Source organism: Silurus aristotelis (assembly GCF_946808225.1).
Source record: "Silurus aristotelis genome assembly, chromosome: 18".
Taxonomy (NCBI): Eukaryota; Metazoa; Chordata; class Actinopteri; order Siluriformes; family Siluridae; genus Silurus; species Silurus aristotelis.
The window spans coordinates 11481890-11504613 of NC_139591.1; the positions used below are offsets into that span (position 1 = coordinate 11481890).

The 22724-nt window shown below is 42.6% G+C and overlaps 1 protein-coding gene and 1 long non-coding RNA gene across 4 annotated transcripts in view; both read left to right on the plus strand.

Annotated features, from left to right (window-relative positions):
* LOC310741421 overlaps positions 1-22724 on the plus strand; it is a 47909-nt gene that overhangs the window by 10478 nt on the left and 14707 nt on the right. The window lies entirely within an intron of this gene.
* On the plus strand, positions 658-21731 carry LOC310741399 (uncharacterized protein). 2 transcript variants are annotated; one of them, XR_014537931.1, is made up of 4 exons: positions 658-1046; positions 1110-1788; positions 4892-5023; positions 20933-21731. XR_014537931.1 is itself a non-coding variant. In XM_083569194.1 (2 exons), the coding sequence occupies exons 1-2, from the start codon at positions 970-972 to the stop codon at positions 1783-1785; spliced, it is 753 nt and encodes a 250-aa protein (XP_083425320.1). In that variant the 5' UTR covers positions 658-969; the 3' UTR covers positions 1786-1830. The 2 variants fall into 2 exon arrangements, 1 of the variants encoding a protein (XP_083425320.1); XM_083569194.1 differs by lacking the exons at positions 4892-5023; positions 20933-21731 and having other exon boundaries at positions 1110-1830.

Sequence of the window (22724 nt, forward strand, 5' to 3'; positions counted from 1 at the left end):
TAATAACATCATACAGCTCTTCCTGTCCTATACATGTCAAATAGTGGAGTTGTGGAGTTGAAGGTACACTGTCTCAGGAGATGGTCTCAGAGGTTGAACTGCCACAATTGTTTTTCTAATGTTATCTATTTTTTCAGTGAAGAAATTCATAAAGTCCTCACTACTAAACTGTGATGGAACACACTTTTCAGATCCCTGATTTGTAGTTAGTTTAGCTACTGTACTGAAAAGGAACCTGGGATTATTTTGTTTGTTTTCTATGAGTTTGCTCAGGTGTTCAGCTCTAGCAGCTTTTAGCGCCTGTCTGTAGCTGAGCATGCTGTCTTTATACGCAATTCAAAATATCTCCTATTTAGTTTTCCTCCATTTTCTCTCCAGATTACGTGCTGTTCTCTTGAGGGCATGCGTATGACTATTATACCAAGTTGCAGCTGCTTGTTCTCTAACCTTTTTTAACCAGACGGGGGCAACGGTGCTTAATGTGTAAGGATAAGGTCTATGTTGTTAACCATTTCAATAAGATTATTAGCAGTTATGTGTTTAGTGAGAAATTGAGATAAATTGGGCAGGTTATTTATGAATCTGTCCTTAGTGGTCGGAACAATGATCCCAGTTTCTTAGCCGGTGACGTCGTTTCCTGTGTTAGATTTTTTTGCCGCGAGTTCCGTGTTTGTATTTCTCTCGGCGTTTTCAAACTTTACTATCTACCTATCTATCCATTTTTTCTCTTTTAATAATCCTAAATTGTTGTTGTCTTCCTGACTTGTGCCTGTAGTCAGTTAACTCGACTATCACTAGTGTTATCTATATTCATTGCCTCTCACTCATATCTCTGTATATTAACTCTGTTCGTGATTATAAGCACTATGCCGGCTGTGTGTCTGACTTTGAGCGCAGGTGAGGACTCTTTCGAGTTGCAAACGGTGGCGTTGGAGATGGAAGCTTTGGAGAAACAAATTTGCGAGCTGCATGCAAAGCATGCCCAGCTGCGAGAGCGGAAAAAAGCGGCACTGGAAACATCCCGGGCGGACGCGCACTCGTCCCAGGTAAAATTCTCGGGTTGAATCTAACGCTCCCAGCACCTCAACTCTGCGTGTTTCTCTGCCCAGGTCCAGCGCACCTACAACGCGGCCCTCCCAGGTATCGTTCACTCCGGCACCGGTGCACAACGGACCTTGGATGCGGCAGCAGTGGAAGCCGCGAGCCGAACCCCGGTCGAGGACATCTCCCCCTCCACCACCGGCCTTCGAGATCTCGACCGAGAACCACTTCGCCCCTCTCCGCGAGACGAAACGCGATACCGTGATTCTCGGAGATTCCATCGTCCGGCATGTCCGCGCTACCGGAGCTAAAGGTAAGGTGCACACTCGCTGTTTTCCTGGTGCTCGTGTTCTCGATGTCGCTGCGCAGGTACCCGCAATCCTGAATGAGAACTTCGGAGCTGTTGTTCTCCATGCCGGAACAAACGACACCCGGCAAACGGAGATCTTAAAGAGTGATTTCAGGATCCTGGTGGAGACGGTACGCAGCACATCGCCCACAATGAGGATCATTGTGTCAGGACCTCTTCCCACTTACCAGCGAGGGGCTGAGAAGTTTAGTAGACTCCTTGCACTAAATGAATGGTTACAGAAATGGTGTCGAGAGCACAAACTTCTCTTTGTTAAAAACTGGAACTGTTTCTGGGAGCGTCCTAGGTTCTTCCGCCCTGATGGCCTGCACCCCAGCAGAGTTGGAGCAGCGGTGCTATCAGATAACATCTCTAGGATACTTCACACCATCTGACTGGTAAGACATCAAGAAATCTTCAACTATGAGAACACGAATACAACAGACCAAATAATTACAAGTTTATACACAGCCCAGTTTATAGAAACCGTATCTATTCCTCGTGTAGTAAAACCAAAAATTAAATACACAAGATCCAGAAATAATCTTATTACAAAAAATGCCAGATAAGCAAACACCAAAAAGTTCTAAGGTTTGGTCTATTAAACATTAGATCACTTGCACCCAAAGCACTGATTGTAAATAAGATGATCACAGAGAATAATCTCGATGCACTCTGTCTCACTGAGACCTGGATTAAACCAGGTCATTAAATGAGTCTAAACTAATCTACACCGTCAGGATATGTTTATAAGCATGAGCCCCATCAAACTGGTCGTCGGGTGTAGGAACCATTCATAGTGCCTCTCTTAATGTTGGTCAGAGATTAGGATTCAGTTTTAAATCATTTGAAGTGCTCGTCCTTAAAATTGTACTTTCAGACATACATAGAAAACTCTCTTTGGTCACCGTTTACAGACCCCCAGGGCCCTACGCTGATTTTCTTCAAGAGTTTGCTTGTTTTCTTTCAGACCTCTTAATCGATTTTGATAAAGTGCTGCTTGTAGGAGATTTTAATATTCATGTAGATGATGTAAACGATGCTCTAGGATTATCATTTGTCGACTTATTAAACTCTTTTGGGGTTAAACAAAATGTCACCAGACCAACTCATCGCTTTAAACACACATTAGACTTAATAATATCCCACAGCGCAGACGTCACTGATATAGATATTTTACCTCAGAGTGATGACATCACAGACCATTATCTTATACTGTACACACTACCGGTAGAGCAAATTAGCCGTGTTGCACCACGCTATCGACCTGGTAGGACTATTGTTCCGACCACTAAGGACAGATTCATAAATAACCTGCCTGATTTATCTCAATTTCACACTAAACCCATAACTACTAATGATCTTGATAAAATGGCTAACAACATAGACCTTATCCTCACTAGCACATTAGACACCGTTGCCCCCATCCGGTTAAAAAAGGTTAGAGAACAAGCACCTGCACCTTGGTATAAAAGTCATACACATGCCCAAGAGAACAGTCCGTAATCTGGAGAGAAAATGGAGGAAAACTAAATTGGAGGTATTTAGAATTGCGTATAAAGACAGTATGCTCAGCTACAGACAGGCGCTAAAAGCTGCTAGAGCTAAACATCTGAGCGAACTCATAGAAAATAACAAAAACAATCCCAGGTTCCTTCTTTCTACAGTAGCTAAACTAACTACAAATCAGGGATCTGAAACATGTGTTCCATCACAGTTTAGTAGTTCTAACTAACATTAGAAAAACAATTGTGGCAGTTCAACCTCTGAGACCATCTCCTGAGACAGTGTACCTTCAACTCCACAACTCCACTATTTGACATGTATAGGACAGGAAGAGCTGTATGATGTTATTATCAAAGCTAAATCAACAACATGTCAGTTAGATCCCATTCCAACAAATCTACTAAATGAAGTGTTATATACAGCTGGTGAGTCTCTTCTGAATATTATTAACTCCTCACTATCATTAGGTCACGTTTCTAAATCCCTTAAGTTAGCAGTTATTAAGCCCCTCATTAAAAAACCTAATCTGGTTTCAAACACGCTATCGAATTATAGACCAATTTCAAATCTGCCATTTATGTCTAAGATTTTAGAAAAGATTGTCGCTGCCTAGTTATGTTCCCACTTGCAAGTGAACAATATCTTTGTGGAGTTTCAGTCAGGTTTTAAGCCCCATCACAGTATAGAAACTGCCCTAGTTAAAATCACTAATGACCTGTTTTTAGCTTCAGACCAAGGCTTCATCTCGCTGTTGGTTTTACTAGATCTTAGTGCTGCGTTCGACACTATAGATCATGATCTTCTCCTAGATCGCTTACAGAATTACATTGGCATTCAGGGACAGGCATTAAGCTCGTTTAAATCCTACCTGTCTGATCTTTACCATTTCATAGATTTAAATGGAGAGCTATCCAGGCTAATGCTAGTGAACTATGGCGTGCCACAAGGTTCAGTTCTAGGACCCCTGCTCTTCACAATATACATGCTTCCCTTGGGAAATATTATTAGAAGGCATGGAATTGATGATACTCAGCTATATATTTCATCTAAGCCAGGCGATATAGCTCAATTAACCCCGGATAACTGAGTGTGTTAAGGAAATAAGAGATTGGATGACCCATAACTTTCTACTTTTAAATTCTGATAAGACGGAGATTTTGCTCATCGGCCCAAAAACTAGTATACAGAAGCACCAGCATCTCAACCTGCATTTAGACGGATGCTCTGTAACCACTAGTTCAACAGTAAAAGACCTGGGAGTTATTTTAGACAGCAACTTATCTTTTAAAAATCATATCAACCAAGTTACAAAAACAGCCTTCTTTCACCTTAGAAATATTTCTAAGCTAAGAAATATGTTGTCTATATCCGATGCAGAGAAGCTCGTCCATGCGTTTATGACCTCCAGAATAGACTAATAACTGTAATGCGTTACTAGGTGGATGTCCTGCGTCATTAATAAACAAACTTCAGTTAGTTCAGAATGCGGCAGCTAGAATTCTCACAAGGTCTAGAAAATATGACCACATAACCCCGATCTTATCGTCCCTACATTGGCTTCCGGTTAAGTTTTGAATAGACTACAAACTACTGCTACTCACTTATAAAGCACTAAATGGATTGGCTCCCATGTATCTCTCCAGTCTTCTAACACGCTACAATCCGTCACGCTCCCTGAGATCTCAAAACTCTGGGCTTCAAGTAGTTCCTAGAATAGCAAAGTCCACTTAAGGTGGTAGAGCATTTTCACATTTAGCTCCTAAACTCTGGAATAGTCTTGCTGACAGTGTTCGGGGCTCAGACACACTCACCCAGTTTAAGTGCAGATTAAAAACATATCTTTTTAGCAAAGCCTACACATAACACACATCGCATCATAACCTTGTGCTCCAGAACATCTGATCACATGCACATTATCAACTTGTGCTGTTAATATCATGAACAGCAGCTACGCTAATTCCTCTCCACTGCTTCTCTTTCTCTCCCCATCCCGAGGCTTCCTGAGGTTTGGCCAGCTCCAGTCACGTCCCTCCTCATGAAGATTATGGACTTTAAAGAAGTAGATGCCAAACTCGCAAACATCCTGAAACATCTAGAGACGTACCAGTGCCAATTGGATCCCACTGCGTGTGTGGAGTTTGACATTGGACTTCCTGAAGTGTTTAAAGGCTCTGGCATGGAGAAGCTGATGCTGGATCTGTGATGATCACAAATGTTGAGCTCAGTAGCTCCTACTTTTATACCAAAGACTGTTGAACATTTACTTATAATCTTATACTCCAGTGCTTATGTTAGTTCTCACTCTCCAGTGTTCTGAATTGTTTAAAGATTTACGATCAAACTCTTGATGTCACCCAAATGAGGATGGGTTCCCCTTTTGAGTCTGGTTCCTCTCAAAGTTTCTTCCTCATTACATCTAAGGGAGTTTTTCCTTGCCACAGTCGCCATGGCTTGCTCATCATGGATAAATGCACACCATTCACCTTGACTGTCGATTTCTGTAAAGCTGCTTCGAGACAATGTCTGTTGTGAAAAGCGCTATACAAATAAACTTGACTTGACTTGACTTCTACCAAGTCGATAATGTGGTGAAACATGGCTAATCTGCTTTACTGGTAGTGTGTACAGTATGAGATAATCGTCTGTGATGTCATCACTCTGAGGTAAAATATCTATATCAGTGACGTCTGCTCCGTGGGATATTATTAAGTCTAATGTGTGGTTAAAACGATGAGTTGGTCCGGTGACGTTTTGTTTAACCCCAAAAGAGTTTAATAAGTCGACAAATGATAATCCTAGAGCATCGTTTGCATCATCTGTATGAATATTAAAATCTCCCACAAGCAGCACTTTATCAAAATTGATCAAGAGGTCTGAAAGAAAACAAGCAAACTCTTGAAGAAAATCTGTACACTGTGACCAGAGCGAGTTTTCTATGTATGTCTGAAAGTACAATTTTTAAAAACGAGCACTTCAAATGATTTAAAACTGAATCCTAATCTCTGACCAACATTAAGAGAGGCACTATAAATGGTTGCTACACCACCCCCATGACCAGTCTGGGGCTCATGCTTATAAACATATCCTGACGGTGTAGATTTGTTTAGACCCATATAATCACCTGGTTTAATCCAGGACTCAGTGAGACAGAGTGCATCTAGATTATTATCTGTGATCATCTCATTTACAATCAGTGCTTTGGGTGCAACTGATCTAATGTTTAAAAAACCAAACTTTAGAACTTTGTTGTGATGGTTTATGTGGCATTTTTCAGTTTTAACTGTAATAAGATTATTTCTGGATCTTGTGTATTTAATTCTTGGTTTTACTACACAAGGAATAGATACGGTTTCTATAAACTGGGCTGTGTGCTCACTTGTAACTATTTGGTCTGTTGTATGCATGTTCTTATAGTTGAAGATTTCCTGATGTCTTACCAGTCAGATGGTGTGAAGTATGCTAGAGATGTTATCTGATAGCACTGCTGCTCCAACTCTGCTGGGGTGCAGGCCATCAGGGCGAAAGAACCTAGGATGCTCCCAGAAACAGTTCCAGTTATTAACAAAGAAAGGTTTGTGCTCTCGACACCATGACTGTAACTATTCATTTAGTGCAAGTCTACTAAACTGCTCAGCCCCTCGCTGGTAAGTGGGAAGAGGTCCTGACACTATGATCCTCTTTGTGGGTGATGTGCTGCGTACCGTCTCCACCAGGATCCTGAAATCCCTCTTTAAGATCTCCGTTTGCCTCAGCCTGGTGTCGTTCGCTCCGACATGGAAAACAACCGCTCCAAAGTTCTCGTTCAGGATTGGGGGTACCTGTGCCGCATCCAGGGTCCGTGATGCACCGGTGCCGGAGTGAGCGATACCTGGGCGGGCCACGTTGTAAGTGCGCTGGGCCTGGGCAGAGAAGCAGAGAAGGTGTTGAGTGCTGGGAGCGTTAGATTCAACCCGTGAATTTACCTGGCACGAGTGCGCGTCCGCCCGGGATGTTTCCAGCGCCGCTTCCCGCTCTCGCAGCTGGGCATGCTTTGCATGCAGCTTGCAAATCTGTTTCTCCAAAGCCTCCATCGCCAACTCCACCGTTTACAACTTGAACGAGTCCTCACCTGTGCTCAAAGGCAGACACACAGCCGGCATGGTGCTTATAATCACGAACAGAGTTAAGATACAGAGATATGATAAAGTGAGAGGCAATGAATATAGTCAACACTAGTGATAGTCGAGTTAACTGACTACAGGCACAAGTCAGGAAGACAAAAACAATTTAGGATTATTAAAAGAGGAAAAAAGGATAGATAGATAGTAAAGTTTGTTTGAAAAATGCAGAGAGAAATACAAACACGGAACTCGTGGCAAACAAGTCAAACACAGGAAGCTACGTCACACAAGCATACGTGTGTACGATGCATGAACACAGAGGACATGACAATGGCAATGGAGTGGTGGGGTTGCAGGGAGAAGAGGTGGTGAAGGTGGATAAGTTTAGGTACCTGGGGTCAACTGTGCAACGTAATGGAAAGTGTGTTACAGAAGTGAAGAAAAGAGTGCAGGCAGGGTGGAGTAAATGGAGAAGCATGGAAGGAGTGATTTGTTATGAAATTGTATCTGTAAGAGTGAAAGGGAAAGTTTATAAAACTGTGGTGAGACCTGCTATGCTGTATGGTTTAGAGATAGTATAGTTGAAAAAAAGACAGGAGGCAGAGCTGGAGGTAGCAGAGCTGAAGATGTTGAGAGTTTCATTGGGAGTGACGAGGATGGACATGATTAGTAATAAGTCTTTTAGAGGGACAGCGCATGTAGGATGTTTTGGAGGCAAAGTGAGAGGCTAGACTAAGATACTGTAGTAGGTGACATTATGTGCTTTATACATCAGTAGTAGTATTTTACAATCAATGCAAGAATTATTTGGGAGCCAGTGTGGACCGGTTAAAACATGGGTGATGTGGTCATATTTTCTACATCTAGTAAGAACTGTTGCCGCTGCATACTGGACTAATTGAAAGTTATTTATGCATTTACTCAAAACACCCAGACAGTAAAGCATTACAGTAGTCTAATCTAGATGTAACAAAAGCATTAACTAGTTTTTCTGCATCCTGTAACTACATTATATTTCAAATTTGAGCAACATTTTCAAGATAAAAGAAGGCTATCCTAGTAATGTTATACACCTGAGCCTCAAAGAGACAGACTAGGGTCAATAATCACACCAAGGTCTTTGACTGCTGTACACAGTGAGACATAAAGACCATCCATGGTACATAAAAATCGGGAAAGTTTACTTCTAGCTGCATGAAGTTCTAGTAAAAGTATCTCTATCTTATCAGAGTTCAGCAGAATGAAGCTAACATGCATCCACTGTCTAATTTTTTCATTTCATTCTCCTCAACATTGTTAAGCTGATTTCTCTCATTTGGCTTTGCTGAAATGTCTATTATTAGCAAAGCAATGGAACCTAATACCGTGTTTGTGTATAATTATTTTTTTTTTTACCTCAGATAGTGTGAAGAACTCACCAATTACATCAACAAACTGATAGTGATCAGTCAAATAAGACCTACAGTATTGTTCAAAATAATAGCAGTACAATGTGACTAACCAAAATAATCCAGATTTTTAGTATATTTTTTATTGCTACGTGGCAAACAAGTTACCAGTTGGTGCAGTAGATTCTCAGAAAACAAACAAGACCCAGCATTCATGATATGCACGCTCTTAAGGCTGTGCAATTGGGCAATTAGTTGAAAAGGGTGTGTTAAAAAAAATAGCAGTGTATGCCGTTGACTGTACAAATTTAAAACTATTTTGTACAAACGTTTTTGTTTCTAGGATTTAGCAATCCTGTGAATCACAAAACTAATATTTAGTTGTATGACCACAGTTTTTTAAAACTGCTTCACATCTGTGAGGCATGGAGTCAACCAACTTGTGGCACCTCTCAGCTGTTATTCCACTCCATGATTCTTTAACAACATTCCACAATTCATTTATATTTCTTGGTTTTGCTTCAGAAACAGCATTTTTGATATCACCCCACAAGTTCTCGATTGGATTAAGGTCCGGGGATTGGGCTGACCATTCCATAACATTAATTTTGTTGGTTTGGAACCAAGGGGAGTGGTGGCTCCAGCGGTTAAGGCGCTGGGTTGCCGATCGGAAGGTCTGGGGTTCAAGCCTCGGTATCGCCAGGCTGCCACTCTTGGGCCCTTGAGCAAGGCCCTTAACCCTCTATGCTCCGGGGGTCCCTTACGAGGGAATTATCAAGGCCTGTGACGTCGGAGTGACGTGGGGCCGCCTTCCCGTGGGCTCACCACCTGCAGGAGGGACCGTAAGGGACGGTGCTGTGAGGATTGGGCAGCAGTCGAAGGCGGGGGCCTGCTTAGACTGCTGCCCCCGCGACCCGAATTACGGATAAGCGGGAGAAAATGAATGAATGAATGAATGAATGAAAAAAGGAACCAAGACTTTGTTTGTTTACTAGTGTGTTTGGGGTCATTGTCTTGTTGAAACAACCATTTCAAGGGCATGTCCTCTTCAGCATAAGGCAACATGACCTCTTCAAGTATTTTGACATATGCAAACTGATCCATGATCCCTGGTATGCGATAAATAGGCCCAACACCATAGTAGGAGAAACATGCCCAAATCATGATGCTTGCACCACCATGCTTCACTGTCTTCACTCTGTACTGTGGCTTGAATTCAGAGTTTGGGGGTCGACTCACAAACTGTCTGTGGCCCTTCAGACCTAAAAAGAACAATTTTACTCTCATCAGTCCACAAAATGTTCCTCCATTTCTCTTTAGGCCAGTTGATGTGTTCTTTGGCAAATTGTAACCTCTTCTGCACATGACTTTTTTTTTAACAGAGGGACTTTGCGGGGGATTCTTGAAAATAGATTAGCTTCACACAGACGTCTTCTAACTGTCACAGTACTTACAGGTAACTCCAGACTGTCTTTGATCATCCTGGAGCTGATCATTGGCTGAGCCTTTGCCATTCTGGTTATTCTTCGATCCATTTTGATGGTTGTCTTCTGTTTTCTTCCACGTCTCTCTGGTTTTGTTCTCCATTTTAAGGCATTGGAGATCATTTTAGCTGAACAGCCTATAATTTTTTGCACCTCTTTATAGGTTTTCCCCTCTCCAATCAACTTTTTAATCAAAGTAGGCTGTTCTTCTGAACAATGTCTTGAACGACCTATTTTCCTCAGGCTTTCAAATGCATGTTCAACAAGTGCTGGCTTCATCCTTAAATAGGGGCCACCTGATTCACACCTGTTTTTTCACAAAATTGATGACCTCAGTGATTGAATGCCACACTGCTATTTTTTTTAACACACCTCTTTCAACTAATTGCCCAATTGCACAGCCTTACGAGCCTGCATATCATGAATGCTGGGTCTTATTTGTTTTCTGAGAATCTACTGCACCTACTGGTAACTTGTTTGCCACGTAGCAATAAAAAATATACAAAAAACCTGGATTATTCTGGTTAGTCACATTGTACTGCTATTATTTTGAACAATACTGTAAGCCAGGAGAGGGCTGTTCACTTTATTTCAACTTTTTCTAGTCTAGAAAGTGTAACATACTAGGGATTTAGGATAATGTATATAATATTTTATTTTGAAACCCATTTATTGAAAAATGGTTCTATTGTTATACTGTAAGAATATATTGTGTCTTGATGGGATATCAAAAATATCCATTGAGGATTTTCTCCCTGTATGAGGGACAGACTGTTTGTCAAATGAGGTTTCAAGAGGTGGACTGAACTGGGGGAACGCGGGGAAAAAGAGAGGAAGCCCAGAGAAATAAATGGCAGTGCGGGATGTTTTCCTAGCAACTAGTAATATCTGGAGACATTCAGATTAATTTTATTCAGCACAGGGATAATGAATACTGTTTCAATTTGTTTTAAAATTTGACAACCAAAGTGATTGTTGCAGCAGATCGGGAGAGGTCATAGCGGACATAGCAGTCCAGTGCTTGGACAATGCTCCGGTTCAATCTCTCCTGGTCTGGGGTCTGGAATGGAGGAGGATTGAATGCCTTGAGCCTAACAGGTTGTGGGATGACCAAGGGCACCTTGGGGACATAACCTGCTCTAGGGTGCAGAAGGGCACTGGCCATGCCTGGAGTGAGCACCAGGAAAGAGGGGGCCACAGAAAAGGCCTGAAAGTCACCTATTCTACTCAGATAGCAGATAGCACTCTGAATGTTAAGAATGCGGTCTTAACAGACAAGTGCCTCCATCAAATCTCGGCCAAAGGCTCGAAGGGGGGCTTGAACAGAGCCTCCAACACTACGGCCAGGTCCCACCCAGGCACTCTTGGATGCACTGGGGCCTCAGCCTCTGGAGAAAAGGTGTCAGGAGTGGGTCTCTGCCCAGTAAATGCCCAGACACAGGGGCATGATACGCTGAAACAGTGGATGCGTAGACTTTAATAGTGGATGGAGCCAACCCTTTTTGCGAACTGCTCCTGCAGAAACTCCAGTACTGAACAAACTGGGCAGGGGACTGGGTCCAATTGAAGCACCACGCATTAAACAGGCGCCATCTTGCGGCATATGACCTCCTTGTGGAGAGAGCTCTGGATTGGAGAATGGTCTCTACCACCTCGGTAGAGAGACCAGAACCTTGGAGTTGTGCCCCTGTGCTCCGGGTGAAGCAGACGCTGACATTGCCCGCCAAGCCCCTGCGTAGCACGTTGCTGCTGGTGGGTAAGGCTTATGCCTCAGCCAGTCAAGCCACTGCATGCCTGCACACTATGGCGGACCTGCTGTGAGAGCTGGATGTGGGAGACATCGCGAGGAGGCCATTGGTCAGACATTGGCTGCCCCTGCCACCACAGAGAGGCATTTGTGGCTTATAGATCCGTACTGCTGGACTCCCCTCTAATGCTGACTGGCCTGTTTGGCGAATAAGGCTGAAAACACTCAGCGTGGTCCCTCCGTCAGACAGAGAGTCCGTGTTTTACAACAGGTACTTCAAAGTTCCTAAAAAGCATGATGGGTTGCATCCTATCCTAGATCTAGGTCAGCTTAACCGGTCACTTTACAGGCTCAGGTTTAAGATGCTGACCCTCAAGCAGGTGGTGTCTCAAATCAGATTTGAGGACTGGTTTGTCACGGTAGATCTAAAGGATGCATACTTTCATGTATTCATCTTTTCTTCTTACAGGAAGTTCCCGAGGTTCGCTTTGGGGGCTGAAGCGTATCAATATTGGGTCCTTCCATTTGGATGTTTGGAGAGATCCCGGGTTTCTATCTCAGGGCCCCATATTGTGAGTTCCCTTTTGGGGTGGACATTTTCTACCAGACCTCAGAGATCACCACATGTTCTGCGCTCATGCCTCCTTTACAGGCTGACATGCTAGAAGCATGAGGGGACAACAGACTGTTCCAGTAAGAGGTTGAATATCTCAGTGAACACCGGTGCTAGCAGGTCAGCGCAGGCTTTTAAACCCTGACCTGTGATGCCATCCGGTCCTCCTGCCTTCCTGGTATTCACTCTACTGAATGCCCTCCTCACGTCATGCTCCGAAATGATGAACGTGTTTACTTCTTCGGCTCTCTCGGTGTGCATGCTGTTTGTGCCGCTAGCGCCGCTAGCGTGGTTAGCTGCAGCCTCGAAGTAAGCATAAAAGATTTTTAGCTTGTCTGCCAGAGAAGCGTCCACATTCCCCATTCTAGAAGATAATGTTCTGTAGTCAGTGATTGTTCTTAGTCCCTGCCACAGGCTCCAAGATCCACCATGTTGGAACTGTGACTTTAGTTTTCTCCCGTAGCGGCATTTTGCATCCTTCACCGCTCTGCGAACACTGTAGGATGCAGCCTTGTAGTCGTCCATGTCCCCGGTGGCGAGCCCCTTGTTGTAGGCAGCGAAGTGGGCTCTCAGAGCGTCACGGATGGTTTTATCCACCCATGGCTTCTGGCTGGGAAACGTTCTGATAGTGGTTTTTTTGCACTGTATCATCTGCTAGTTTCCATATTTATTTATTTATTTATTTGGAACCCCATTAGCTTCCACGAGTGTTCGCTAATCTTCCTGGGGTCCATTTTACAAAATCAAAACATATTATATACAATCACACCACACTTTTTACAATATGTTATTAAAAAAATAAATACAATTCAATTTGAGTCATTACACCTAATTTTCATTATAAATCATACATCTTTTCACCATCTTTTTAAAATAATATCTGTTACTTATTTGTCTTATACACATTGACAGTTGATTCCAAGCTACCGAGGATCTAAAGTACAGTTCTCCTCATACAATTTGACTGTGCAAAAGGAACAACTAAATCACCAGAGCTGACCTGCCGAGTAATATGTTGGTGGCAATACCCACTGTACACCAATTTATCCACAAAAAAATCTGGGATTATTTTTTATAGATGGCATTATGCATATAGCACAGAAGACTTATCTTTACCTTATCCTGTACCTTCAGCCATACTAATATAGTGTGCATCTCATTCACACTGGTCCTGTACAAACAGCCAAGAGCTACCCTGGCAGCTCTATTCTGTGCAAGTTGAAGTTTTTTCAAGTGCTCCTGTGTAGGACTGGACCAAATAACTGAGCAGTACTCCAGGTGAGACTGGACAACTGTTCTCATGACTGAGGGTGGACAAAACGGCACACACTTCCTAGACAAAGCAATGCCTCTGCCCATCCTGGAAACAATATGATTTATCTGATCAGTCCATGAGAGCTGATTATCCAGCTTGACACCAAGGAGTTTAATTTTAGTAACCTGCTCAACCTGCTCATATGAATCCCACAACCGCTTCCGTAAACATGTTGACGTAATCAGAGCTGCGCCTGAACATTTCCCAGTCTGCATCATCCAAAGCGTCCTGCAGAGCGGCCACCGATTGGTCAGTCCAGCACGCGACCTCCCTCTTAACAGGAGCTTCCTGTTTCAGCCTTTGTTTGTAAACAGGCATGAGGAAGATGGCAGCATGGTCCGATTTCCCAAACGGTGGATGTGGTTGTGCCTTGTAGCTGTTCTTTAAGGGTGTGTAGCAGTGGTCCAGTGTCCTTTCTCCCCTGGTGGGCAGGTGATGTCCTGCTGAAAGTTCAGTAGTGCGCGCTTGAGGTTGGAACTGTTAAAATCTTCTACCACAATGAGCGCAGCATCCCGATGCTGTGTTTGGTGAAGTGTTAGTGTCTCGTGTAAGTCACATACTGCAGTGTCTATGTCCGCTTGAGGTGGAATATATACAACACTGACTATGACCGAGCTGAATTACCGAGGTAGATAAAAGGGCTGACATTTGATGGTCAGTAGTTCCAGATTTGGTGTGCAGGAGCGTGAAAGGGGAACAATGCTCGCGCTGTCGTACCAGTGGTTTTTCACCATTAAACACATTCCACCTCCTCTTGACTTTCCCAGCTCCATTGTTCTGTCCATGCGGTAAACCAAGAAAAACTCAGCCGGCTGGATGGCGTGGTCCGGCTGTCCAGCCATGTCTCGTTGAAGCAGAGAAGGTTGCAGTCCCGAATGTCCCTCTGAAACTTGACCCTTGCCCTGAGTTAATCAAGCTCGTTTTCCAGTAACTGGACATTGGCTAACAGGATACTATGATATCTATGTTTATTGAATTGCATACAGGCATAGCCTCGGCCACACCTGAGCCAAGGTGTCCAGCCCTACTGCGACGTCTCATGAGTCACGAACAGGTCTACTTGAGCCTTGCAGAATCTCTCTTTGCACTTTTCTGCAGAACAGTGCTAAACAACATCCTTCATCTATTACAAATGCATGGCTTTGTAATAGCAGAGTCTGGGTGCTGAACTGGCCTGCCTGTAGTCAAGACCTTTCACCAATTGAAAAAATTCAGCTCCTCAAAAACCAGAAATTATGACAGAGAAGACCCAGGACTCTTGAGGGGCTATAATCCTGTATCACACACAAATCGGAAAACATTCATTTTCGGCATTTAGCAGACGCCCTTGTCCAAAGCAACGTACAAAAGTACTTTGATGATAATACATTGAACAAAATTATAAACGCAACACTTTTGTTTTTGCCTCCAATTTTTATGAGCTGAACTCAAAGATCTAAGACTTTTTCTATGTACACAAAAAGCCTATTTCTCTTAAATATTGTTCAAAAATCTGTCTTAATCTGTGTTAGTTAGCACTTCTCCTTTGACGAGATAATCCATCCACCTCACAGGTGTGGCATATCAAGATGCTAATTAGACAGAACTTATGTCAGATACATAAATAAATATATATGCCACAAAACATTACAAAAATAGCCATTTTCATATATGTAACCTATATTTTCCTAAATACACATATATGACACATTTATGTGTAGAAAATATATTTTCATATATGAGTAAAGGGTGTTTATCCTTGTATTTATAACACACACATGCCCATGCATGCACACACACACACACACACACACACACACACACACACACACACACACACACACACACACACACACACACACACACACGCATTCTTCTTCTTTCGGCTTCTCTCGTTTGGGGTTGCCACAGCGGATCATCCCTCTCCATACCCCCCTGTCCTCTACATCTGCCTCTTTCATCCCAACCACCTGCATGTCTTCCCTCACCACATTCACAAACCTCCTCTTTGGCCTCTGCACAAGCCCAAACCATCTTAATCGAGCCTCCCTCACCTTGTCTCCAAACGTCCCACCTGCGCTGTTTCTCTATAAAACTCGTTTCAAATCCTGTCCATCCTAGTCACTCCTAATGAAAATCTCAACATCTTCAGCTCTGCTACCTCCAGCTCCACCTGTCTTTTACTTAATGCCACTGTCTCTAAACCATACAACAGATTATGATTAAAATGGCGGTGCGTGCACAATGCGAGGCCCAGCGTCTCTCCAGATTTTGCGATTTAGTTGCAATTTCTCAATCAACAGCAAGCTTATTCACTCAGAACAGGTTTGCACATATCTCATACAGGCGACAAACATTATTAGACAATGGCCACAACTACAGATACAGGCTTTTAACGGATTTTCAACTCCCTCGGGAAATCGCCCAAATTGGGCCGCTGATCCAGCTCAGCCGACAACAAGACCACAGGCCACACTGGACTTTCACACGAACATGGACATTTACACTTCATCTGTTTTGGACTATATCAACACGTGCATTGACCATGTCACTACCGTCAAACATGTGAAATGCTCTCCTAATCTGAAGCTGTGGATAAACTCTGAAGTCTGTCTCCTGTTGAAAGCAAGGGATGCTGCCTTCAAATCTGGCAACATAGAGGACTACAACAGAGCCAGGGCCAACCTGAAAAGAGGCATCAGGAGAGCAAAACTCATATTCAAACTCCACATAGAAGAGCACTTCCACAACTCTGACCCCAGACGCATGTGGAAAGGCATCCAGACCATCACAGACTACAAACGTACAGCTCAACCAACCAGCAGTGCCTTTCAACAAACTCAGTCGATTTTTTGCTCGTTTCGATCAAAGCACAGGACATTTCACCTCAACCACAGACTCTTCTACAGCTCACAGCCCACTTTCACTCTCAACAACGGACGTATAGTCAGCGTTTAGCTGAGTGGATGCACGCAAGGCAGCTGGCCCAGATGGCATACCAGTACGTGTTTTCAGAGCATGCGCTGGACAACTGGCACAGGTCTTCATTGACATTTTTAACCTGTCACTGGCCCAAGCCACGGTTCCTACATGCCTGAAGACCACAACCATCATACCAGTGTTTCCACAGCTCTTCATTCAGCCTTCACCCACCTGGATAAAAGCAACACCTACATCAGAATGCTGTAAATTGACTTTAGCTCTGTGTTCGATACAGTCCTCCCCACTGTACTGATCACTAAGCTCTGAAATCTGACAGCATGGTGTGCCAACAACAACCTGACCCTCAACGCCACAAAGACTAAAGAGCTCATTGTGGACTTTTGGAAATCCAACAGCAGGAGACATCTACCAGTCAACATCAATGGAACTGAGGTAGAGCAAGTCTCCAGCTTTAAGTTCCTGGGAGTTCAAATCTCTGAGGATCTGTCATGGCAGCAGAACATTTCAGCCCTGGTTAAAAAAGCACAACAGTGCCTGTACCTCTTAAAAAGTCTCAAGAAATCTAATCTGCCCCCAGGGATTTTAACGAGTTTCTACCGCTGCATCATTGAGAGCATCCTGACCAATTTCATCACTGTTTGGTACAGAGGCTCCACTGTGTGTAAACGTAAAGCCCTGCAAAGAGTGGTCAAAACTGCCCAATGCATCACTGGCACCCAACTACCTGCCATTGAACACCTTCACCACAGCAGATGTCTGCGCAGAGCTCACAAGTTTATCAAGGACTCTTCACATCCCAGTCACAAACTGTTTAAACTCCTTCCATCAAGAAGGAGATACAGGAACTTACGCACCAGAACAAGCAGGTTCAGGTCAAGCTTTTTTCCATCCACCATCACACTACTGAACTCTTCACTACACCGCTAGATCACTACAAAAAAAACAAAACACAAAATATATTTATATATATAGTAGACTGTTTATTCAGCTTGCTAACTTCTTAAATGCCATAATCTTGTAACCTTTCACTTCTGCACATTCCTCTTCAATGCCATAGCCTTAGAACCATTTCTGTACTTCTTAATGATGTCCACACATCTCTGCACTGTTATAGCCTTTATATTTATTCACTGTACATATGCTTACATATATATCACTTGCTGTAAATATGCTGTAAATATGTCAGACATATTTATGTGCACTTTTTGCACGATTGCCACATTTTGCACTTCTGGTAGATGCCAAACTGCATTTCGTTGCTGTGTACCTGTATAATGCAATGACAATAAAGATCGATCTATCTATCTATCTATCTATCTATCTATCTATCTATCTATCTATCTATCTATCTATCTATCTATCTATCTATCTATCTATCTATCTATCTATCTATCTATCTATCTATCTATCTATCTATCTATCTATCTATCTATCTATCTATCTATAGCTATATATATATATATATATAGCAGGTCTCACCACAGTCCTATAAACCTTCCCTTTCACTCTTGCAGATACCCTTCTATCACAAATCACTCTCCACTCTTCTCCACCCACTCCACCCTGCCTGCGCTCTTTTCTTCACTTCTCTAACACACACTCAATTACTTTGCACTGTTGACCTCAGGCACCTGAACTCCACCACCTCTTCTCCCTGCAACCAAAACACTCCACTGCCCTCCCTCTCATTCACACACATGTACTCTGTCTTACTCCTACTGACTTTCATTCCCCTTCTCTATAGTGCATACCTTCAACTCTCCAGACTCTTCTCAACCTGGTCCCTACTCTCACCACAAATCACAATATCATCCGCAAACATCATGGTCCATGGAGACTCCTGTCTGACCTCGTCCAGCAACCTGCCCGTCACCACTGAAAACAGGAAAGGGTTTAGAGCCGATCAATTATACAATCCAACCTCCACCTTAACCAGTCTGTCAGACTGGTCGTGGGGAAGGTGTAGCAACCATTTATAGTGCCTCTCTTAATGTTAGTCGGAGATTAGGATTCAGTTTTAAATCATTTGAAGTGCTCGTTCTTAAAATTGTACTTTCAGACATGCATAGAAAACTCGCTCTGGTAACCGTGTACAGACCCCCAGGGCCCTACGCTGATTTTCTTCAAGAGTTTGCTTGTTTTCTTTCAGACCTCTTGATCAATTTTGATAAAGTGCTGCTTGTAGGAGATTTTAATATTCATGTAGATGATGCAACCAATGCTCTAGGATTATCATTTGTCGACTTATTAAACTCTTTTTGGGTTAAACAAAATGTCACCAGAGCAACTCAACGTTTTAACCACACAGTAGACTTAATAATATCCCACGGAGCAGACGTTACTGATATAGATATTTTACCTCAGAGTGATGACATCACAGACCATTATCTTATATTGTACACACTACCGGTAGAGCAGATTAGCCGTGTTTCACCACGCTATTGGCTTGATAGGACTATTGTTCCCACCACTAAGGACAGATTCATAAATAACCTGCCTGATTTATCTCAGTTTCTTACTAAACCCATAACTGCTAATAATCTTGATGAAATGGCTAACAACATAGAACTTATCATCACTAGCACATTAGACACTGTTGCCCCCATCCGGTTAAAAAAAGGTTAGAGAACAAGCACCTGCACCTTGGTATAATAGTCATACGCATCCCCTTAAGAGAACAGCATGTAATCTGGAGAGAAAATAGAGGAAAACTAAATTGGAGGTATTTAGAATTGCGTATAAAGACAGTATGCTCAGCTACAGACAGGCGCTAAAAGCTGCTAGAGCTGAACACCTGAGCAAACTCATAGAAAATAACAAAAACAATCCCAGGTTCCTTTTTACTACAGTAGCTAAGTTAACTACACATCAGGGATCTGAAAAATGTGTTCCATCACAGTTTAGTAGTGAAGACTTAATGAATTTCTTCACTGAAAAAATAGATAACATTAGAAAAACAATTGTGGCAGTTCAACCTCTGAGACCATCTCCTGACACAGTCTCACCTTCAACTCCACAACTACACTGTTTTACATGTATATTACAGGAAGAGCTGTATGATGTTATTATCAAAGCTAAATCAACAACATGTCAGTTAGATCCCATTCCAACAAATCTACTGAAGGAAGTGTTATATCGAATCGAATTACAGACCAATTTCGAATCTTCCATTTATGTCTAAGATTTTAGAAAAGATTGTCGCTGCCCAGTTATGTTCCCACTTGCAAAACAATATCTTTGAAGAGTTTCAGTCAGGTTTTAGGCCCCATCATAGCACAGAAACTGCCCGAGTTAAAATCACTAATGACCTGTTTTTAGCTTCAGACCAAGGCTACATCTCGCTGTTAGTTTTACTAGATCTTAGTGCTTTCGAAACTATAGAACACTATAGACACTATAGCGTTCAACATGATCTTCTCCTAGATCGCTTACAGAATTACATCGGCATTCAGGGACAGGCATTAAGCTCGTTTAAATCCTACCTGTCCGATCGTTACCATTTCGTAGATTTAAATGGAGAGCTATCCAGGCTAATGCTAGTGAACTATGGCGTGCCACAAGGTTCAGTTCTAGGACCCCTGCTCTTCACAATATACATGCTTTCCTTAGGAAATATTATTAGAAAGCATGGAATTAGCTTCCATTGTTATGCTGATGATACCCAACTATATATCTCATCTAAACCAGGCGATACAGCTCAATTAACTCGGATAACTGAGTGTGTTAAGAAAACAAGAGATTGGATGACTCATAACTTTCTACTTTTAAATTCTGATAAGACAGAGATTTTGCTCATCGGCCCAAAAACTAGTAAACAGAAGCTCCAGCATCTCAACCTGCATTTAGATGGATGCTCTGTAACCACTAGTTCCACAGTTAAAGACCTGGAAGTTATTTTAGACAGCAACTTATCTTTTAAAAATCATATCAACCAAGTTACAAAAACAGCCTTCTTTCACCTTAGAAATATTTCTAAGCTAAGAAATATGTTGTCTATAATCGAAGCAGAGAAGCTCGTCCATGCGTTTATGACCTCCATAATAGGCTATTGTAATGCATTACTAGGTGGATGTCCTGCATCATTAATAAACAAGCTTCAGCTAGTTCAGAATGCGGCAGCCAGAATTCTTACTAGGTCAAGAAAATATGATCACATAACCCCAATCTTATCGTCCCTACATTGGCTTCCTGTTAAGTTTCGAATAGACTACAAACCACTGCTACTCACTTATAAAGCACTAAATGGTTTGGCTCACATGTATCTCTCCAGTCTTTTAACACTCTACAATCCGTCACGCTCCCTGAGATCTCAAAACTCTGGGCTTCTAGTAGTTACTAGAATAGCAAAGTCCACTAAAGGCAGTAAAACATTTTCACATTTAGCTCCCAAACTTTGGAATAGTCTTCCTGACAGTGTTCGGGGTTCAGACGTACCAGTGCCAATTGGATCCCAATACATGTATAGAGTTTTGACATTGGACCTCCAGGAGTGTTTAAAGGCTCTGGCATGGAGAAGCTGTTGCTGGATCTGTGATGATCACAAATGTTGAGCTCAGTAGCTCCTACGTTTATACCAAAGACTGTAGAAAGAACATTTACTTATAATCTTATACTCCAGTACTCATGTTAGTTCCCACTCTCCAGTGTTCTGTATTGTTGAAAGATTTATGATCAAACTCTTGATGTCACCCAAATGAGGATGGGTTCTCCTTTTGAGTCTGGTTCCTCTCAAGGTTTCTTCCTCATAACATATAAGGGAGTTTTCCCTTGCCACAGTCGCCATGGCTTGCTCATCAGGGATAAATGCACACCATTCACCTTGACTGTTGATTTCTGTAAAGCTGCTTTGAGACAATGTCTGTTGTGAAAAGCGCTATAGAAATAAACTTGACTTGACTTCTGTCGTTCCTACTGCACACTTCACTGCTATCACACTGTGCTCATATATGTCCTGCACCACCCTTACATACTTCTCTGACACACCTGACTTCCTCATACAGTACCACAATTCCTCTCTCGGCATTCTGTCGTATGCTTTCTCTAAATTCACAAACGCACAATGCAACTCTTTCTGACCTTCTCTATACTTTTCCATCAACATTCTGAAAGCAAATAATGCATATGTGGTGCTCTTCCTCAGCAAGAAACCTCACAGATGGTCAACTCTTCTCTCAGCCTGGCTTTCACTACTCTTGCCTATGGTGTGACTGATCAACTTTATTCCCCTGTAGTACTGCAGGTCTGCACATCTACCTTATTCTTAAAGAATTCTTCATCTCTTCTCCATTCCTTAGGCATCCTCTCACCTTCCAAAATCCTGTTAATCCTGTTGTGTTAAGAACGCCACTGACATCTCTCCTAAACATCTCCATGCTTCTACCAGTATGTCATCGGGTCCTACCGACTTTCCACTCTTCATCCTCTTAATCGCTGATCTCACTTCCTCCTTACTAATCCTATCCACTTCCTCCTTACTAATCCTATCCACTTCATGCTTCACAATCTCCACACTATCCAACCTCTCTCTCTCTCTCTCTCTCTCTCTCTCTCTCTCTCTCTCTCTCTCTCTCTCTCTCTCTCTCTCTCCCTCTCTCATTTTTCTCATTTATTAGCTGCTCAAAATATTCCCTTCATCTTCTCAACACACTCTCCTTACTAGTCAACACATTTCAATCTCCATCCTTTATTGCTCTAACTTGCAGCAATCCTTCCCAGCTTGGTCCCTCTGCCTGGCCAATCGGTACAAATCCTTTTCTCCTTCCTTAGTGTCCAACTTCTCATACAGCTCCTCATATGCCCATATACATCTCTTTGTCTTCCTTTCTATTTCAAGATGTCACACCAAGTACCTTTCTAGCTGTCTCCCTTATAATTTCTCCAGTAGTTGCCCAATCATCCACCACCTCTTCACCTCTATCTGACCTCTTTCTACAGTCTATCTCCTTTAGTTTCCACCATCTTATTCTTCATTTAGGCCTCACTTTCCTCCTACTTCTTCACCTCCAAAACCATCCTACAGACCACCATCCAGCTACACTGTCCCATGCCAACACCTTACAGTCTCCAATCTCTTTCAGGTTGCATCTCCTGCATAGAACATAATCCACCTGTGTGCACCTTCCTCCACTTTGTCACCCTATGCTTGTCCTTCTTCTTAAAATTAGTGGTCACCACTGCCATTTCCATCCTTTTAGCAACATCTACCACCATCTGCCCTTCCATATTCCTATCCTTAAGACCATACCTACTCATCACCTTA